Raw genomic sequence first — 21,279 nt, forward strand, 5'->3', positions numbered from 1 at the left:
TTTATTTTTTTTTTGTGGGTTTTTTGGGGGGGTTGTAATCAATTTAAAAATTCCAAACATTTACCCGTATAATGGAGTCTTTTACTTCTCTATTTTTTTATAAATCCTTAAGTGGAATGTACTTAATGTACATAACCTAAATATGATTTTTATTTTCGAAAAATGGATCTCCATCTCCAAAACTTTTTTTTTGGAGATGGCTGCAGCTCTAATTTTATTATTTTATGTATTTTATCCAAAAATATATTTCTCATTTTTTCCAGATTTTTCTATAAGGTGGCGTTCGGGTTTTAAAAGTGGCGACCTTTAAAAATCAGAAAATCTGGTTTTTTAGTAGTGTTGGGGTGTTTTCTCCATTAAATAAATTGCAAAATTGATTAAATCAAGGTTTTTTTTATAGGTTATAAATAATTTCAAGTAAATCACTTTTAGTACGTTCAAGAATTGGGCGAAATACCTTTAAACCCCCAAGAAACCATGTTTTTTCGAGGTGTTACGGGTTCTTGCGAGTTTTGAAAAATTATGATTTTTTTGTGGGTTTAAAGGTGTTTTGCCCAATTTTTTGGGGATTCATTTACTTCAAATTACATAACCTTAAAAAAAAACGTTGATTTGATCTATTTTGAAGTCTATAAAATGGGGAAAATCTCCCAAAACCACTAAAAACGAGTTTTTCGGGTTTTTGACAGTGGCACACATTATGGGAAAATAAAAAATCAATAATATAGGTATTGGTTATCTAAACATATGAAAACAATGAACCTGCAACCATCTCCAAAAAAAAGTTATACGCTATTTAAAAAAAATGCATTTTTAGGTTATGTACCTATACTTAACTGGTCTATCAAAAATAGACAAGTTTTGTAAAAGCCTCAAATATGCGTGTGAATTTTTTGAAATTTTTAAATTGAATGCAACTCATCGAAAAAAAAAAGATAAACCGAAAAAATTACGTTTATTTAATCAAATAGAACGTAAAAAAATTTAAAAAAATTGAATTCTGGGAGTGAGGACATTTTGCCTATTTTCAGGGCGGTTACCCTTGGTTTAAGTCTATAAATGTCTAAGTAAAGTCTCTTGACATTTTTTTTAATGGCACTAAATCGTCTCTGTGTACTTTCGGTGTATGTAAGTATCATTATAGTCCAGAAAGCCACTGCGCATCCGCTAGGAAAAATATACTGATTCGGATTGTTTGCACAATCTTACTCAAAAAGGACTCCTTTTAACAAATTTGCATGTTGCCAGGACCAAAAGGTTGTCAAAAATTTTTTAAACGTTTTTTTTTGTTTTTTTCCTAAAATTATTTTTTTGCATGGAAAAAAGTTTTTTTTTAGATTTTTTGGATCATTCCAAACAGAAAAGGTATTTAGTGACTTTTCTCTAAAAATGATAGTTTTTGGCATATAAGCGATTAAAAATTGAAAAATTGCGAAATCGTCCATTTTTAACCCTCAAAAACTGAAAAACTGAAAATTTGAATGTTGCCAAGGTAGGTAGATATTCTTTAAACATCGATTGATGAAATCCCGAAGAGTTTTTTGCAATATTTAAAACTCCTTTGTTTTTTAATTGCTAATCAAGCGTGCGCGACACTATTTTCCACCGACAGTATGGTGCAAATGAAAGGAATAAATTCGTTATTTCGTAAACCGGCGACTTTAAGGAAAAATCCCGAAACAGGTCGATTTTTATTTTTAAGTTATGATATTGTGGCATATATGGTATACTAGTGACGTCATCATCTGGACGTGATGACGTAATCGATTATTTTTTTAAATGAGAATAGGGGTCGTTTGCTAGCTCATTTGAAAGGTTCTTCAATTCTCTATTCAGTAATATAAACATTTACATAATTATTTATACAAGGTGTCCAAAAATTTTTTATTAAATTAAAATATTTGACAAAAAAAGCAGTAGAAGGACACCCTGTATAAATAATTATGTAAATGTTTACATTACTGAATAGAGAATTGAAGAACCTTTCAAATGAGCTACCACACGACTCCTATTCTCATTTAAAAAAATCATCGATTACGTCATCACGCCCAGACGGATGACGTCACTAGTATACCATATATGCCACAATATCATAACTTAAAAATAAAAATTGACCTGTTTCGGGATTTTTCCTTAAGTCGCCGGTTTACGAAATAACGAATTTATTCCTTTCATTTGCACCATACTGTCGGTGGAAAATAGTGTCGCGCACGCTTGATTAGCAATTAAAAAACAAAGCAGTTTTGAATTTGGTATTGCAAAAAACTCTTCGGGATTTCATCAATCGATGTTTAAAGAATATCTACCTACCTTGTCAACATTCAAATTTTCAGTTTTTCTCATAGTTTTTGAGGGTTAAAAATGACCGATTTCGCAATTTTTCAATTTTTAATCGCTTATATGTATGTCAAAAACTATCATTTTTGGAGAAAAGTCACTAAAGACCTTTTCTGTTTGGAATGATCCAAAAAACCTAAAAAACTTTTTTCCATGCAAAAAAAATAATTTTAGGAAAAAAACAAAAAAAAAACGTTTAAAAAATTTTTGAACACCTTTTGGTCCTGGCAACATGCAAATTTGTTAAAAGGAGTCATTTTTGAGTAAGATTGTGCAAAAAATCCGAATCAGAATATTTTTCCTAGCGGATGCGCAGTGGCTTTCTGGACTATTATTAGACATCTAATAAATGTACGATTAGATTGAACAGGAAACAAAGTTCTGGAGAAAGACAGGAAGGAAAGGAAGTTCTGAAGAAAGAGAGACAATGTGCGAATTCCACTGTTGAATGAAAGTTATCAATATACGTACAGTCTTGACTATTAATAAATACTAAAATTTTTATATTGAACTAACATTTTAAGCTATTCACCGCTGCTTTTTATCTTGTTCAAAACCTCCTCAAGTCTGTGTTCCGAAATAGAGGGCAACAGCTTTGTGATCACGTTGGTTACAAAGAGCTCGCTAATACCAGGATAACAGTCTTCTGCGTCCGTGAATGCCATACTGACAATTTTATCATTAATTAAATTCTTCATTACATCAGATAAGTGACTTTTTGCAGGAAGGGGATCAATTATGATGTTTTTCTTAACGAGCGTGTTAAACATTTCGTTTGAATCTTCTGTAACGGTTAAGTTCCAATCAGGTACTGTCGATGTGGTACTAAACCAGTCGTCATTAAAACGAGTATCCAACGTTTCGGCATTTTCACGTTTCCACTTCAGGTATCTCTCTATTAGATCTATTAGTACGTAATTTCGCTTAGCCTTTCTAATGAAGAGAAGCTTTAACAAGTCTTTAGCCGGTGGTCTATATTCTGGTTTCTTGTTCAAACAAGTCTCCACGAAATCTTTAAACGGTTTACTGAAATCGCCTTCTAATTTGGGAGGGCTGCTATCTGCTATTTTAGCCAGAGCTTGCATAGTGTGCATTTTAGAATAAGGAGGTTCACCGTCAGCCAATTCTATTGCAGTAATTCCCAAACTCCAAATATCAGCTTTATAATCGTAAAAATTTTGTTTGATAACCTCAGGAGCCATCCAATATGGAGTTCCTGTTAAAGTATTCCTTTTATTCATGGTGTTAGTTAATTGTCCCGCGACACCTAAATCTGCTAATTTTACCTCTCCAGTTTCGCTAAGCATAATATTGGCAGCTTTGATGTCTCTATGTAATTTCTGCTCACTGTGTAAATATTCCAAACCTTTAAGAACCTCTCGAAGAATAACAGCTATATGTGCTTCTTCTAAAGGTCCTGCTTTCATGAGATCTTTAGCGGAACCCCCTCCTAAATATTCCATAATGATCCATAACTTGCTTTCTTTTAATAATGAACCAAAATACTTAGTTATGAAAGGACTGTCACATTGAGAAAGAATATTGATTTCTTGTTGGATGTCATCTATTTCGTCTTGAGCTTTTTCCAAGTCGATTATTTTTATGGCTACTACTTGATTTGATCTCTTGTCAATACCTTTAAAAACTTCACCAAATGAGCCTTGGCCAACAAGTTCGTGTTTCGTGAGTATCTCTTCTAAGTAGTAAAGTTTAGGTGTTGACATTTTTGTAGCCTAAAAGGACAACGGAAGTTTTTGAAAGGGCCTAGCCGGGTAAGATGATGAAAAGTGCCCCCAAGTCGATTCGAATTCCATATAGGTCAACGTTTAGCATATATAGTGAAACTAACTTTCTGAAATTTTTAGCCCCCTAGGTGGTCATGTGACCCACCTAGAGCCTAATTAGGGTTTTTATGTTTTTATTTTTTATCTCAGCCGCATCGAGAACTAGCGAAAAACTTTAAATAAAAAAGTTGTAAGCTTTAAAAAGTTCTGTCCGAATTTTTTTTTAATTTTTGGCGGGAAATTTAAATTTTAGAACGATTTTAAGTCAGTATAAAAAAATAACTAAGACATTCGTTTCCACGAAAAAAATATACAACGTGTATTTTTGCATAATATTTCACCCTGAATTTTTTCAAATTTTTAAAATTGGTGAAACGCACCTTTAAAAATAAAAAATCGCATTTTTTCGGTTTTTTTTTCGTTTTTTGATACAATTTTATACATATCTTTCAAAAAAGGTAACACCGTCACTAGAATAGGTAAAAAACTAAAAAATAATTGGGGTTTGCTTAATAAAAATTTTTTGTAATGCCATCCATTGAAGAAAACAAAATTTTACACATTTTTTACGATTTTGCCGAAACTACTGGCAACATTGTAATAAAATTTGGCGAGTTTTAAGAGGTAAGTGTTGTGCATTTTTTGACATACAATTAAGAATTTTATATTTATCATTGGCGCGCATAGGGGTAATGGTCTGAACTTTTTAAAGTAAAGTAATGAAATAAAGTACTACTATTAGTAGTTTCTACATCTACATAAACTCGTACATCCATTATAAAAACTAATTCGAATACTTTGGAAGCGTTAAGATATTTTATATATTTTATTTTTTGCAGCAAAACGGCGCCTCGTATGAAAAAATGAGGAGATAGTTTTTTTATCGCAAATTGAACGAGGAATTCAAAAATGATTGTTAGTTTGAAATATGTCAGTGGCGTACTATCTCTTTTTCTTTGGAAAGTTCAGACCATTACCCCTAAGCGCGCCAATGATGAATATCAAATCCTTAATTGTATGTCAAAACATGCACAATAACTACTACTCAAGTTTTATTACAATGTTGCCAGTAGTTTCGGCAAAATCGTAAAAAATGTGTAAAATTTGGTTTTCTTGTATCTTGCTTGTATCTTGAAAATGGATGGCGTTACAAAAAATTTTTATTAAGCAAACCCCAATTATTATTCAGTTTTTTACCTACTCCAGTAACGGTGTTACCTTTTCTGAAAAATATGTATAAAATTGTATCAAAAAACGAAAAAAAACCGAAAAAATGCGGTTTTTTATTTAAAAAGGTGCGTTTCACCAATTTTAAAAATTTGAAAAAATTCAGGGTGAAACATTATGAAAAATACATGTTATATATTTTTTTCGTGAAAACGAATGTCTTAGTTATTTTTTTATACTCATTTAAAATTTTAAAATCGTTCTAAAATTTAAATTTTACGCCAAAAATTAAAAAAAAAATTTCGGACAGAACTTTTTAAAGCTTATAACTTTTTTATTTAAAGTTTTTCGCTAGTTCTCGATACGGCTGAGATAAAAAATAAAAACAAAAACCCTAATTAGGCTCTAGGTGGGTCACATGACCACCTAGGGGGCTAAAAATTTCAGAAAGTTAGTTTCACTATATATGTTAAACGGTGACCTATATGGAATTCGAATCGAGTTGGGGGCACTTTTCATCATCTTACCCGGCTAGGCCCTTTGTTTAAAATTAAAACCAAAAATGCCAGAACTGTTTAAACAACACTATTTTTATTAATAGAATAAGCTTAATAACAATCTAGTTTTGCGGTTTGATAAGAGAGGGTGCTGCTATTAGCCTAAATTTGTTTGGTTATATTAGTACACTCTTCATATTAATAAACGTATGTCATTTCATTTCAACATGTCCATTCATTCTTTGTTTACAAGACATTTAGGATCGACGTGTCACAGTATTTTTTACAATGGAAAAAATTAAGCATGGTGCAGTGATTGAATTTTTATTTTCAGATGGTTTAAAAGCAAAGGAAAGTACCCCGCACAAACCTTATAGAAATTAGGTCCCAGTGGATTTCGTTCATCCTTTGGGAAAATACTCTTTGAAGCATCCTGATAAAAAGTTCTCATGGGCACAACTCAATCGTATGAAGGATTTTCAAGATATAGAGGCACAAACTCGGAAAATTATAAGATTTACTGGGTATTCCAATTTCCTGAGTTACTAGTTATCTGGCAACATGTATTAGAAGTTTGGATCAAGGAAAAGTACTAGTAGTCTAGGATTTTTTTCCTGGCTATCCAATGGCGACCTTTACTTTGATCTCGACCTTCAACGAACGTCATCTTCTAGAGTCTCGAGGGTTTTTTGGCATTAAATTAATATAAACAGATTACTCATGGGTTTTTGGGATCGCTAAACACGAATATGCCATCAGAATTGACCTCGGGAGGACGTGGTGGCCAGGGCCACTGCAAGGAACGTCATCTTCTAGAGTTTCGATGGCTTTCGACATTTAATTGATGCAAATGAATTACTGGAGGATTTTTTGAGGTGGCTAAACACGAATATGCCACCAGAACCGACTCCCGGAGCACCTGGTTTCCAAGGTCAATGAAAGGCAATTCTGGAGTTTCGAGGGTCTTTGGTACTACATTAACCTTCGGATGACCAAGCGGGGGAAATTGTGACCCCAGCGTATGTTTTTCTTTAATAAATTCAAAAGTATTTTTAATTTTTAACTCGTTATTTTTTTATTTGACTTTAATATCATTCTAGGTATCCTCATATTTTGAAATAAAAAAAAATCCCTATATTTTACGAATAAAAAATATATTCTGAAGTTGATGTTTAGTAAAATAGCGTCTATTATGTGTAATTACAAGTAGTTTTACGCTAATGACGTCGACTTTGCAAAGTAACAAGACACTTACTCAACATACACACTACACATGACACTAATACTCATGTTGTGACTGGCTGAATGACATAAAGTCCATGCCAAAAAAAAAATTAAAAATTAAAAAAAAAAACTTTATTTTTTGTTAATTGTCATTTTTGACATTTTTGACCTGGGGTCATTTTTCCCCCCTTGGTCATCCGTGTAACAAAAAAAGGTTGGTCATCGGAAGGTTAATGCAAACGGATTAGTTATAGGTTTTTGGGGTTGCTGAACACGAATACGTGATCAGCATAGACACAGGGGCGCCTGGTGCCTAAGACAGGTTATCTTCTGGAGTTAAAAACCTAAGAGTAATTCATTTGATTCCTCCTTTTGATTCCTTCGAAACTTCAGAAGATAACCTGTCTTAGGCACCAGGTGCTCCTGTGTCTGTGCTGATCACGTATTCGTGTTTAGCCACCTCAAAAAACCCTCCAGTAATTCATTTGCATCAATTAAATGCCGAAAGCCATCGAAACTCTAGAAGATGACGTCCCTTGCAGTGGCCCTGGCCACCACGTCCTCCGGAGGTCAATTCTGATGGCATATTCGTGTTTAGCGATCCCAAAAACGCATGAGTAATCTGTTTATATCAATTTAATGCCGAAAACCCTCTAAACTCTAGAAGATGACGTCCGTTGAAGGTCAAGATCAAAGTAAAGGTCGCCATTGGATAGCCAGGAAAAAATCCTAGACTACTAGTACTTTTCCTTGATCCAAACTTCTACATGTTGCCAAATAACCAGTAACTCAGGAAATTGGAATACCCAGTAAATCTTATAATTTTCCGAGTTTGTGCCTCTATATCTTGAAAATTCTTCATACGATTGAGTTGTACCCATGAGAACTTTTTATCAGGATGCTTCAAAGAGTATTTTCCCAAAGTATGAACGAAATCCACTGGGACCTAATTTCCATAAGGTTTGTGCGGGGTACTTTATGAACGAATATTGAGAGTGTATAAGGACTCCTCGCCTTCAATAAGTAGAAAGATGGGTTGCTGAATTTAAACGTGGTAGTACAAGCCTTGAAGCCGATCCATGTCAAGGACGTCCACAAACAGCAACAACACCAGAAAACATAAAAAGATGTATCATAAAATCGTCGAGTGACTGAATTGACTGAGTATCAGTGTAAGCAATATTTTGACTGAAGTTTTGGGTTGCATAAAGCTGTGTCCACAATGGGTGCCGCATTCCCTAACAATGGAACAAAAACACATTCGAATGCGACTTTCTCAGCAACATTTAGCGCGTTTTCGAAAAGATAAGTAGATTTTGTGCGTTGATTCTTCACTGTGCATGAGACTTGGGTATATCACCATGATCCTGAATCAATACGAGAGGCCAAACAGTGGTGTGAACATGGTCCGTCGGCTCCAAACGAGCTCGTGTCCAGAAATTGGCCAAGAAGGTGTTGACATCCGTTTTTGGGATGCAACAGGAACTTTGTTTGTGGATTACTTGCAAACTGGTGAAACAATAAATTTCTAATATTATTGTAACCTTTTATACTAATTGAAGTAAAAAATTGGTGAAAAAAAACCCGGTTTGCAAAAGAAAAAAAAAATCATTGTCCATCAGAACAACGCACCGTGTCATATGAGCACTTTGACAATCACCCCTGTGATGTAACAAACCCGTTATAAATAACGTGTACACGTTATGTTAACATAACGTTTGATTATAACAGCCTGTATAAAGTGTTGCCAAAAATTAGATGTGATGTATCATCTTTTTAACGTGTACGTTATCCAGCATGTTATTTTCAAAACGTTAAAGTATCGTCTTGCACGACAAGAATAACAGTATACAGAAATTGAATAGAGGAAGACAGACATAAACATACAGCGTGCAGCGAAGTACGCAAGGATTGAAAGGAACAAGGATTAAAATAAACTACAAAATGAACATTCAAATGGATTCACCCAATATGGTTAAACTGGTCTCTATAGTCTGTATATTTTCTTCATTTATATGAATAAAATGTTTTTGTTTACAAATAACATAACCTCAAAAAATAATACACTATTTCTAAAAAATAACTTTAACAAGCCTTCTAATAGCATCATCTAATTATTTTAATAACCCGACGTTTACAATCTGACAAAATTCTGGACTAAATTGTCCATTTTGTACATTTATTTATTCTTTATACTACACGTTATTTTATAACAAGAGGTGATCCCGTTAAAATGAACCTGTTATGTTACCAGATAACGTTTTTGAGAAACGTTATTTGTCATACACCACATCAATTTGTAGAATTTAACGTAAATGCAGGATAACGTGCACGTTATTTATAACGTGTTTGATCCATCACAGGAGTGAATGGCTAAAATCCATGAATTAGTGTTTAAATTGTTGGATCATCCACCGTATTCACCAGATTTGGTCCGTAGCGACTTTTATCTGTTTCAATACCTGCGAATTCAGGCGGGGAAAACGTTTTTCATCAAATGATGAGGTCATAACAGCGTATTTTGCAACACTTTCAGATTCTCACTTCAGGGATAGAATTCATACATTGGAATCTCGTTGGAACAAGTGTATTGATGTTCAGGAACAGTGTATTTAAAACCATAAAATTGTGTTCTTATCGAACCGCAAAACGTATTTAACACATCAGATAAACAAAGTAAACAGTTCTTACAATATTTAGAAATAAGAGATGCACTATACAATGAATATAAAATATATTAGCAATATATACAGAGTGATTCAATAAGAATGTCTAATCTCTGAGTTGTAAGTTCTAGACTCTAGACCTCAAAATTTGATGATTCTGCCCAACATGCCTTTACAAATATTGCTGTTCGAGATGCCGAGTGTTTAAAGTTTAAATGTGGGTTTTAATGTTCGCAATAATTTTGTATATTTTCTTCTTCTTCTTCTTCTTCAAGTGCCCTGTCCGTTGCGAACGTTGGCTATTAACATGGCAATTCTGATCTTGCTTACGGTACTTCTGAATAGTTCGACTGATGTAAGCCCGAACCACTTCCGCAGATTTTGGAGCCACGATTGTCTTCTCCTGCCTGGCCCTCGCTTACTGTCTATTTTCCCCTGGACAATCAATTGCAGTAGACATTGTATATTTTCACAACGTCTATTTAAAAATTGTCAATTTTACGTTTTTTGGCATGACGATTGCTAATTTACTCTAATTTAGTATTGCTTATAGAGGGTGCTTGTTATACATGGTACAACTCACAGAGTGGACATTCTTAATGAATCACCATGTATATTAATTATTAATTGAAATGTATTTTATAGTTTTAAATAATCGAACATTGCAACTCCAGTTCAAAAACTAAAAAATATTGGTAGAAAATAAAATATTTTCTTTTCAGTTGAACTAAAAATTCTACTAATATGTATCTAGAAACAAATTACATACCTACTTGTTCGTACATGTCTTATTTACATTCGAAAGTATATTGCTTAATTATTATTTCAGACAATTCTGCTCAATATGCTATCAAGTGAATTCGTAACTATCGACAATCCACTCCTGGATGAAAGCGCAGTGACAGGAATATACCTCCTAAACCATAACCTTTACATATACGGCAGAGATACTTGGATCAAATTTGACATGAGGGGAACAAGGCAGGACGAGTACCGTTCCCCGCTGGATATGTCAGACTGGAGTATATTACGTAAGTAATAAAGAACACATAACAAATGTCTAAGGGACATTAACTTTTTCCTATTTTTTGATAATGGTAGGGGAGCAAAGTATGCTAAATGTGCAGTCACTCGAGCGCTATGGGGACCTATTGGGTTGTGATTATTAGGTCCTAAACCCCAAAAAAAAATAAGTAAAATTTTCCATTTTAGTGGGTACTTTCCATTTTTTAATTTAATTTTCCATTTCCAACAATCGTTTTTTCCGATTTAGCGCCATCTATCCATAATTCGCAAAAATGTTTCGAATAAAAGTTGATTATTTTTAAGTAAAGAATCCAAATCTGCAATAAAAATTTGGGGCTCACATTTAAGTTTTTAAATACCCCACCCCACCTCCGTGGGGGGGGGGGTCGTGTTTGGTACCATTCGATAGATTTTTCAAAAATATTGAATAATTGTATTTTGCAGTTTTTCGATCTGATGTTTATTTTGCGAAATATCGCGGGATTTGTATTTAAAATTTTAAATTTACCCCCACCCCTCTCCGTGGGGGGTCTTGTTTGGTATCTTTCGATAGATTTTTGAAAAATATTGAACACGTATTTTTTAGTTTTTTGATCTGACGTTTATTTCGCGAAATATTCGCTTTTTTTGTGAAACTTTTTGACCCACCCATTTCCTTACGCCCGGCTCAAATCGTCAGATTTTTGACATATACACTCCTTTGCATGCACTTAACTTACCTAATCTTAATCTGAAAATTTCGAGTATTTTTAAGGACAGATTTTTTTCGGGCCACCCTTAACGAACTCCCCTGTGTTAAGAGCCAATATATGGTAGAGGTACATCTACAGGGTACCAGATTTCTCCCCATATGATAATCTTACGCGCTCGAGTAACTGCAAAAGTCCCTGCTTGGGCTCCCCTACCATAATAAATATCAGTCTTGTGTAAGGTATTGAAGACCGTGACTAGTAGTGATGTAACGAATGTCATTTTTTGAACATTCGCGAATACGAATGCGAATATCTGCTACCGACATTCGCGAATGCGGATGCGAATGCGAATATTCAGTTTTTTTAATTTGTTTCAATTTTTGTAATGTTTCCTAAATTTATAATGAAAATATAATGGATATTTAGTGTAAATCAATCTGAATCTTAAGCTTTATTACATAATACCAAATAATAAAATAAAGTGAATGCTGATAATGTGATTATTCAAGGTTAAGTTCTATCTATCTCTTGCCCTTCATTTGTCCAAAGTTGAACGTAAGCCTCCCCCTTATTTTTCCACTCTCCTAGGTTCAGTACTAATCCTGTCCATCTGGTCCCTGCGTATCTTTTTAGGTCATCCGATCATCTCATCTATAGTCTGTCCCTTCCTCTTTTGTAGTCCCAAAGTCTCCAGTGAGTGAGTTATCGCTTCATTCCATCTTCCGTCTCTTTGTCTGCTGTTGTGTCCTGCATATTTCCATTTGAGAGTAGCTGCATGTTTGAGGTTAAGTTACCTTTTCTTAATAAAAAAAGATGAGAAGTGAATAGATTTTGATTTTATTAACCTAATATTATCTTAAAATTATTTTTTTTTCTGGTTTTCATATTCGCAAAACATTCGCACAAATTTCGCGAATGCGAATATGCAAAAACATGCGAATATTCGCGAATGCGATGGTGAATACGAATATTCGTTACATCACTAGTGACTAGTATAAACATTACGCAGATAAGAAGTGATCCAAGTGAAAGAAGACGCATCTTCTGGTAAACAATTTGACAGCTTGGTTTAACTGCACGTCTGCTGATTTCTTTAGAGCAGCAGTATCGAAAGTGAGAATTGCCATGATGGTTGCCGACCACATAAAGAAAAAGAAGATTCCAAGGTGTGGTCAATCTTGATACTGATTTAAAGTGCCTTCCGCAACAACAGGGACGGTTGAAAGAAACAGATGGAAGGTGAAAATGAATTCCAGTCCACATCATAACTTGTAGACCACCATATGAGTGAACATGCCTACATGCCTAAGTCTCTCTTACCGACCAGGTCCCTTCTAGAGATCTGAACTATTTTTAAATCCGGTTAAAAGCAAAACCTAGCTTCAGCATCATCCTCCAACCAATTTACGTCCACTTCTGGACATAGGCCTCCCTAAATTGTTTCCACACTTCACGGTTTTGTGCTGATTGTTGCCAGTTTTTACTAATCCGCCTGATATTATCTATCCATCGTATATTCGGCTTTCTTCTACTGCGTTTATCTTCTCTTGATCTCCATTCCATTAGCTTTCATCCTTCAGCCTGGCGACGTTTCCTGCCCAGTTCCATTTGAACTTGGTGACACGTTCTATAACAACTGTAGCCTAGCTACCCCAGGCTGTGGGTGAAAAATAGGTCGATTTCAGGATATAATTCAGGAATTTTTGAAACCTATCAGGTGTTGTAAAGGACGATGCCAGGAATAACGTCTACTAAAATGTAACTAAAAATATTGTGCGCTTTTTTTTTAATTGCGATTTTCATTTGTTAAATTTGCAATTTTTAATGATTTTTAATTTTCCAGCTTAGGATATTGATTTTAGAGAAAAACTTTTTAATAGAAAGTTGTAGTAAATTAAAAAACCTACAATTTGATGTACGGTAAGTTTAATTTGGTTAATTGGTTATTGCAAAACAGCCTGCGAAAGGTCCAAAATGGCCGTTTTTTACAATTGCATTATTTATTGTACAAATAATTTTTTTTTATTTTTTGAAGCTTTAAAATGAAGATCTTTCAATTCCAAACATAAAAAAATTGAAAAGCCAGATTAACGAATTTGTTGCTTAGATATTATAAATTGTTTATCCCAAAAGGTCAAATGTCGAAGGCTATAACTTTTTGAAAAAAAAATCGTAGAGAGTTAGTGAAACATCTAATCTCCTTTTAAAGAGTTATATTTTCATATTCTGATGTAAATAAATGCGTAAAACATTTTTAAACCTCTAATTTTAGGGTTTGAAAATAAGGGGGCAAATTTCGTTATAAACATTTAGAGCTGAAGCGGCCCTGTACATCCTATGAGTTTCTAACTTACAGATTATTGTTGCTGAAGATGAAATAAAGATTTATAAAAAATAAAAAATTTCTACGACCAACTGAAGCCGAGATAATTTTTGGGTTTGAAAATAAGGGGGCAAATTTCGTTATAAACATTTAGAGCTGAAGCGGCCCTGTACATCCTATGAGTTTCTAACTTACAGATTATTGTTGCTGAAGACAAAACGAAGATTTATAAAAAAATAAAAAATTTCTACAACCAACTGAAGCCGAAATAATTGTTTTTTTTTAAGTCGTAGTGCCTTTATTTATAACAGTTAAGAAGTTATTTTACAGTCATTGACTAAAGAAAGACTTATATATCTTAAAATAAAAATTATTATAAAATATAATTACATTTAATCATTAAAAATTATTTTTAAAATCGGTGCTTTTGCAAGCGGCCGAATTTTGCAAATCGCCCGGCTCGCTTCAAATCCGCGCAGTCGGAAAGTTTCTTCTTCTTCTTTTTTGTTTTTGGTTTCGCTGCAAGGCGATTACCAGCACGATTTATAAGCGATCTTGACGTAGTCTGGCTCTAAGCCATACCAAAATCGCTGACTATGTTCTTGTAAGGAAGCTTTTGATGAGGTGTGATGATTATAATTAAATGAGATTAATTGGGTCAGGTTAAGTATGATTAAAAATTAAAACATAAATTAAATGACAAATAGCAACATAATATAACACGGATACATATAAACAGTTGAGCCTTGCAATTTGTAAGCTTATTTTGTTAATTGCTAGAAAACGCATTGCAGTTTATAAGCTTATTTGGTTAATTGCAAGAAAACGCAGAATTACATTGACTGATTCTTCCGTTAAGGAACTTAGAATATTGTATATAGAGAGCGGTGTTTTGAAGTTCATGGAAATAAATTTTGTGTATATATCAAAATTAGGAATCACATTAATCACATTAGTCGGAAAGTTTTTACGTAACTTGTATTAAATTTTGACAGAAAAAAATTTAATAATATTACCATTATAATATACAGTCTATTTACCACTGTATTTGTTTTTCTTGATAAACTTTTATATGTGAAATCTCATTTCTGAAATATATAACTATATTTTTAATTTTTTCATTGTTATATAAATATAATAATAATAATGTTACTTCTTACTATAATATACATACAATATAAAACTTTTTCTTCTTGTAGTGACTATTCTTTTTGGATTTCACATATAAAAGTTTATCAAGAAAAACAAATACAGTGGTAAATATACTGTATATTATAATAGTAATATTATTAAATTGTTTTCTGTCAACATTTAATACAAGTTACGTAAAAATTTTCCGAGCGCGCGGATTTGAAGCGAGCCGGGCGATTTGCAAAATTCGGCCGCTTGCGAAAGCACAGATTTAAAAAATAATTTTTAATAATTAAATGTAATTATATTTTATATTAAATTTTTATTTTAAGATAATATAAGTCTTTCTTTAGTCAATGACTGTAAAATAATTTCTTAATTGTTATAAATAAAGGCACTATGATTTAAGAAAAAAAAACAATTATCTCGGCTTCAGTTGGTTGTAGAAAATTTTAATTTTTTTATAAATCTTCGTTTCGTCTTTAGCAACAATAATCTGTAAGTTAGAAACTCATAGGATATACAGGGCCGCTTCAGCTCTAAATGTTTATAACGAAATTTGCCCCCTTATTTTCAAACCCAAAAATTATCTCGGCTTCAGTTGGTCGTAGAAACTTTTTATTTTTTCATAAATCTTCGTTTCATCTTCAGCAACAATAATATGTAAGTTAAAAACTCATAGGATGTACAGGGCCGCTTCAGCTCTAAATGTTTATAACGAAATTTGCCCCCTTATTTTCAAACCCAAAAATTATCTCGGCTTCAGTTGGTCGTAGAAACTTTTTATTTTTTCATAAATCTTCGTTTCATCTTCAGCAACAATAATATGTAAGTTAAAAACTCATAGGATGTACAGGGCCGCTTCAGCTCTAAATGTTTATAACGAAATTTGCCCCCTTATTTTCAAATCCAAAAATTAGAGGTTTAAAAATGGTTTACGCATTTATTTACATCAGAATATGAAAATATAACTCTTTAGAAGGAGATTGGATGTTTCACCAACTTTCTACGATTTTTTTTTCAAAAAGTTATAGCCTTCGACGTTTGACCTCTTGGGATAAACAATTTATAATATCTAAGCAACAAATTCGTTAATCGGGCTTTAAAATTTTTTTTATGTTTGGAATTGAAAGATCTTCATTTTAAAGTTTTAAAAAATAAAAAAAAAATATTTGTACAATAAATAATGCAATTGTAAAAAACGGCCATTTTGGACCTTTCGCAGGCTGTTTTGCAATAACCAATTAACGAAATTAAACTTAACATAGCTCAAATTGTAGGTTTTTTAATTTACTACAACTTTCTATCAAAAAGATTTTCTCTAAAATCAATATCCTAAGCTACAAAATTAAAAATCAATAAAAATTGCAAATTTAACAAATGAAAATCGCAATTAAAAAAAAGCGCACAATATTTTTGGTTACATTTTTAGAAGAAGTTATTCCTGGCATCGTCCTTTACAACACCTGATAGGTTTCAAAAATTCCTGAATTATATCACGTTTTTTCACCCACAGCCTGGGGTAAGCTTCAATCTGTGGATAATAAGGAATTTCGTTCTTAGAGAGTCCAATGCACATGAGATTGTATCCACCATCATCTTAATCCATAAATTTCACCACGCGTGGCGTGTATGCCAGACTCATATAATCTATTTCTCATTGTTACACACATTAATAATGTGGTTAGGTGTTAAGTTGTCCACAGAGTACAGAGTTTGCGCAAGACCACCCTTGCTTGTATGTACCTTGAAAATACTTTACAATAATTAATCTAACAAATCAGGCATACTACTTTTAAAACAATGGTATTGACAGATTAATTTTCATGGAATATCTTTATTTGTAGAGAACTTTACGAATCCATTGGTGTTGACAAAAAAGTGTTTTGTTCCAATAGTTTTTTTTTCTAAGTTGTTCCAAAAAACAGGAATAAGATTCGCATTCCTTAGACATTTTTAAGTGTTTATTTCTTATTGGCGGATATTATTTTAGACATGGAGTTTGATAATAAAGAGGAATATCGAATTATCTTTTGGAAAGATAACTTAGATGATGATCGAATGTCACTATTTTTACACTCTGAAGGAGATTTTGAGTATTTGGAGTTCCACAGGTGAGTAACTTTTCTTTCGGAATTATAAGTATGTGTTTATTTTCATCTTGATCAGCTATCTGTTAAGGAATCCAACTACTATTTCTGCACAAATTTCAACTCATTTGGGTTCAAGATATGGTGGTTCAATACTTTGGTGGAAAAAGGCGGCTTGCAACCTTGGACCTCTCTCACCACCCTACAAAGACAAGCGCTTCTAAATTTAACAGGATCCTTGAATAGTACAGGAACGGCATCTTTACAGGTCTATAATGAGACTATACTTGAGGAATCCATATTTATGATGAACTCAGATATGATGACACCAGGACTAATCTTCACTGAGAATAATAACACAATTTATTTTGAGAACAAAAACTCCCAAACATTAATGGGGATTTATGCTTGGTTGCACCAACAGATCTTAAGCTTAAGATGTGTCTTAATCTCAGCTTGCGAAACATATGGGTTGCACCATCGAGTCTTAGATCAATTCTCAGCTTGCAACAATGGATTTCCACGTGGATTGCAACTTGTCAGTTAAGACGTGGTAAGATCGGTGAGCCCTATCTATAAGCTCAGCTGGGCTAAGCTGCAGCTTAAGATTTGTTGGTGCAACCAGACATTAATATGGTTCATTAATGTATTTAAACTGCCAATTGTACTGGATAAGGAGTCTTTGGGCAAACATGTAATTATAATAAATCTTATAATCTAGGTTATTATACAACTGTGTTCCAGGTTGAAATTGAAGAATCATGGATGGAGACCTCAAAGCTAAGCCAGGCGGCTATTCTGACAGTAAAGAACCCTCTCACCACATCAAAACTGGTGGGGAATTGCAAATATCTTCTCAACGACCTGGCAAAAAAAGTCTCTTTATTATGGGTGCCTGGGTCATGAAGGGGTAAACTTCAAAAAGAAGAATCTTCAAGATGTCGAAAACAATCACGACACATTCACTATTCAAAATCTTAAAAATTTTCGGATGATTCAGTACCAGTGTTTATAAAGCATATGACGAACACAGATGATAAAAACCTGAAACCTTAATTAATCAATGACAACAAAGTAAAAGTTTTAGCATCTGAAACACCAGATCGTTGTGGCATGAAAGAAAAAATTTAACTACAAAGCTACAAACTTTTACTACAAAGCTAAAAATAAATACAGGTTTTATAAGACTATAAATAACTTGGATGATAACGTGAGGTAACGTAAAATGGGAAGCAATTATGCACTGAAAATTGAAGAGGGAAAACAAGGTTGAGCTATCCACGTTCCAGGGGGATCCTTAGAATTTGAAAACTAGTTAAAATTTAAAGTACTTTAGACAAATATCCACTTTAACAGGCGTTTAAGGGTTTTGGCTCATGAAATTTCCAAAATTTTCACTGTATTCATTCTCTCAACCGTTCTCTCCAGATCTTTCTATTCAGCCAATCTTCTCTCTCAGGTTTCTTCTTTCTACTGTCTCGTCTACTTCATCACTAAACAAGTTTCAAGGTTTAACTTATAGGTATTTGTAAATTTGGAATGAATATTTACTTTATTTTGTTGGTTGAGTTGAAAAAAGACACATTTTACTAAAAGTTTCGGTTCCTGTACAGATAGCTGAAGATTATAAGGGTTGTGTTAACCGTACACTTAATGGTAGGGGAGCCCAAGCGGGGATTTTTGCAGTTACTCGAGCGCGTCAGATTATCATATGGGGAGAAATCTGGTACCCTGCAGATGTACATCTACCATATATTGGCTTTTAACACAGGGGAGTTCGTTAAGGGGGGCCCGAAAAAAAAAATCTATCCTTAAAAAAACTCGAAATTGTCAGATTAAGATAAGGTAAGTTAAGCACATACAAAAGAGTGTATATTTAAAAAATCTAACGATTTGAGCCGGACATAAGGAAATGGGTGGGTCCCAAAGTTTCACAAGAAAAAAGCGAATATTTCGCGAAATGAATGACAGATCGAAAAACTAAAAAATATGTGCTTAATATTTTTTAAAAATCTATCGAATGATACCAAACACGACTTCCCACGGAGAGGGGTGGGGGTATATTTAATATTTTAAATACGAATCCCGCGATATTTCGCGAAATGAAGATCAGATCGAAAAACTGTAAAATACACTTATTCAATATTTTTGAAAAATCTATCGAATGGCATCAAACACGACCCCTACGGAGGTGGGGTGGGAGGCTACTTTAAAATCTTAAATAGGAACCCTCATTTTTTATTGCAGATTTGGATTTCTTACGTAAAAATAAGTAACTTTTATTCGAAACATTTTTTTTAATTATGGATAGATGGCGTTATAATCGGAAAAAACGATTGTTGGAAATGGAAAATTAAATTAAAAAATGGCAAGCGCCCGCTAAAATGGAAAACTTTACTTAACTTTTTTCGATTTTAAGACCTACTCTTCACATCCCAATAGGTCCCCAAAGCGCTCGAGTGACTGCACATTTAGCATACTTTGCTCCCCTACCATAATGCAAAAGTGATCAGAGATGAATCGCTTGAAAAGGAAGCACTAGTCGAAGACAGTAACAGGTTGATAAGGGAATAGCCGTAATGAAAACTTACTAATTTTTGTACAGTGCATACATCAAATTCTATCCAGCAATAAGGGATTTTAAGGAGAAAATACCACTCATCATGTATTACACATGACTATATATAACACAATATATTCACTGACACGGAATTTAACTGTCACTTTGAAAAAACACTCTTCCTGTCACCTTTAAGCAAAATACACTATAAATACACTAAAACTAAGTATATTATTCATATACTTTCAAAATATTTTTATCCAAATTACCTTAGTAATGGCTGTGGCAGCTCCAGGTTTAATAGAATAATTCCCTTATCACCGTTTTATCGCAACATTTTGTCAGTAAAATATCCAATACTTATTTTTTAAAGATTGATAAAAATGATAATGTACATCTATCTTGGTGGGTATTGTTCGACTGGTATTTAGGTAGTGGCGGTATAATACAAGTCGAGAAATAGAGATAAGAAAAATTTTAATAAGTAATGAATTCTATGGAAACAATTTGTAATATATATTTTTGAAAACAACAAAAACTGGATAAATTTATATTATAAGTAATAGTAAAAGCCTATGAAAAAGTAAAATGATGAAGTATTTTATTATTTATTATTATTTACTCTGGGCTAATTAGCAATATACAAGGAAAAGTTATTTACCAGCAATTTTATTGCTGGAATCGAATCTTATTATTGTATGTATTAATAATATAGATATGCAAAGTCCGCAGATAGTGTGCTACTTTTTTTATAAACAAAATGGCGCCCGAAAATCGTGTTTTTTTCAATTTTTGCTCTATAACTCCAAAGATTTTAACTTTAGACCAAAAATACTCAAATAAAAATTCACCGCAATTAAATTCTGCATAGAGACGTGTTTTTTCCGATTTACTTCGACGAAAACTTTCCCCGGAAAAAGCGGGTTTTTCCAACAAAATCTTTAATTTTCAACTGAACTTTTAGATAAGTAGTTGTTAATCAATAATTAAATAACTTGGTAACGTAAAAGCCCTTTCCGTATATATTATAATTCCAGAAGTCTATGGAAATTGAATGAACAGGTTAGCAACAATTAAAATGTTAATTAAAAATTTACGGTCGCTATAATAACGACAATAATTATGATGCATAAGAATAACTATGATTTTTTCATAAAAAGACACTATACCTATCTAATGTACTTTACAGAATTGAAATTGGACTATTTAAGCGGCCTCAGGAATATTTTAAAATTATAAACAATTTTTTGGTTTATAAACAAATAGAATATCTCGGGAAATATTAAACTAAATTAAATTGTGAAAACGGTATTTGAAACAGCGGCAGGACGCTTCTTTTAAAAGAAAAAACGTTTAATTATGACGAGTGGTTCCTGAGATACAACCGGTCAAAGTTGACCGGAATTTACGGCAAAGATATAAACAATAGGATCATAATTTTCAAACCATCACCTTTTTATTTTTGTCCTCTTTCTCCACACCAATTTTCATATCTTTAAAATCCTCATAACATATATTATTATAATAAAAACTATCGATAATACGTGTGAAAATTGCCAAAAATAGCAAAATTCCAATCAAAAATTAGGTTGGAGAAAATGTAACCCTCAAAGTTCAAAATCGGTATACGTTAACAAAATGCATTTTCTCGACTTCCCATGGAGCAATTTCCTTCATTCTTTTTTTGTTCCCTAATAACTCGAGTAGAGCCATCGAACTAACGCATTATTAAATGCCAAACTTGCTTTTGTTTTGTTATAATAGATTTATTTATTTATAAGA

General features: G+C 33.0%; 3 protein-coding genes across 6 annotated transcripts in view; 1 reads left to right on the forward strand and 2 right to left on the reverse strand.

Moving 5' to 3' along the window:
- Positions 1–21,279, reverse strand: part of LOC114332931 (transcription-associated protein 1) — a 206,440-nt gene that overhangs the window by 162,128 nt on the left and 23,033 nt on the right. The gene's annotated exons all lie outside the window — the stretch shown is intronic.
- The window catches only part of LOC114332938 (NACHT and WD repeat domain-containing protein 2), a 77,967-nt gene that overhangs the window by 33,271 nt on the left and 23,417 nt on the right, over positions 1–21,279 (forward strand). The window contains exons 18-19 of the mRNA XM_050643499.1: positions 10,505–10,706; positions 16,841–16,961. Coding sequence (XP_050499456.1) covers positions 10,505–10,706; positions 16,841–16,961 — 323 coding nt within the window. The remainder of the gene's footprint in view (positions 1–10,504; positions 10,707–16,840; positions 16,962–21,279) is intronic.
- On the reverse strand, positions 265–19,931 carry LOC114332932 (serine/threonine-protein kinase 24-like). 2 transcript variants are annotated; one of them, XM_050643500.1, is made up of 2 exons: positions 19,767–19,931; positions 265–4,070 (listed from the first exon to the last, which is right to left on the reverse strand). In XM_050643500.1, the coding sequence occupies exon 2, from the start codon at positions 4,059–4,061 to the stop codon at positions 2,862–2,864; it is 1,200 nt and encodes a 399-aa protein (XP_050499457.1). In that variant the 5' UTR covers positions 4,062–4,070; positions 19,767–19,931; the 3' UTR covers positions 265–2,861. The 2 variants fall into 2 exon arrangements, with proteins under 2 accessions (XP_050499457.1, XP_050499458.1); XM_050643501.1 differs by lacking the exon at positions 19,767–19,931 and adding an exon at positions 19,529–19,667.

Source organism: Diabrotica virgifera, chromosome 2, assembly GCF_917563875.1.
Source record: "Diabrotica virgifera virgifera chromosome 2, PGI_DIABVI_V3a".
Classification (NCBI taxonomy): Eukaryota; Metazoa; Arthropoda; class Insecta; order Coleoptera; family Chrysomelidae; genus Diabrotica; species Diabrotica virgifera.

Coding starts and splice junctions, on each gene's coding strand:
- LOC114332932 (XM_050643500.1), bottom strand. CDS start 4,061: ATGTCAACACCTAAACTTTACTACTTAGAAGAGATACTCACGAAACAC.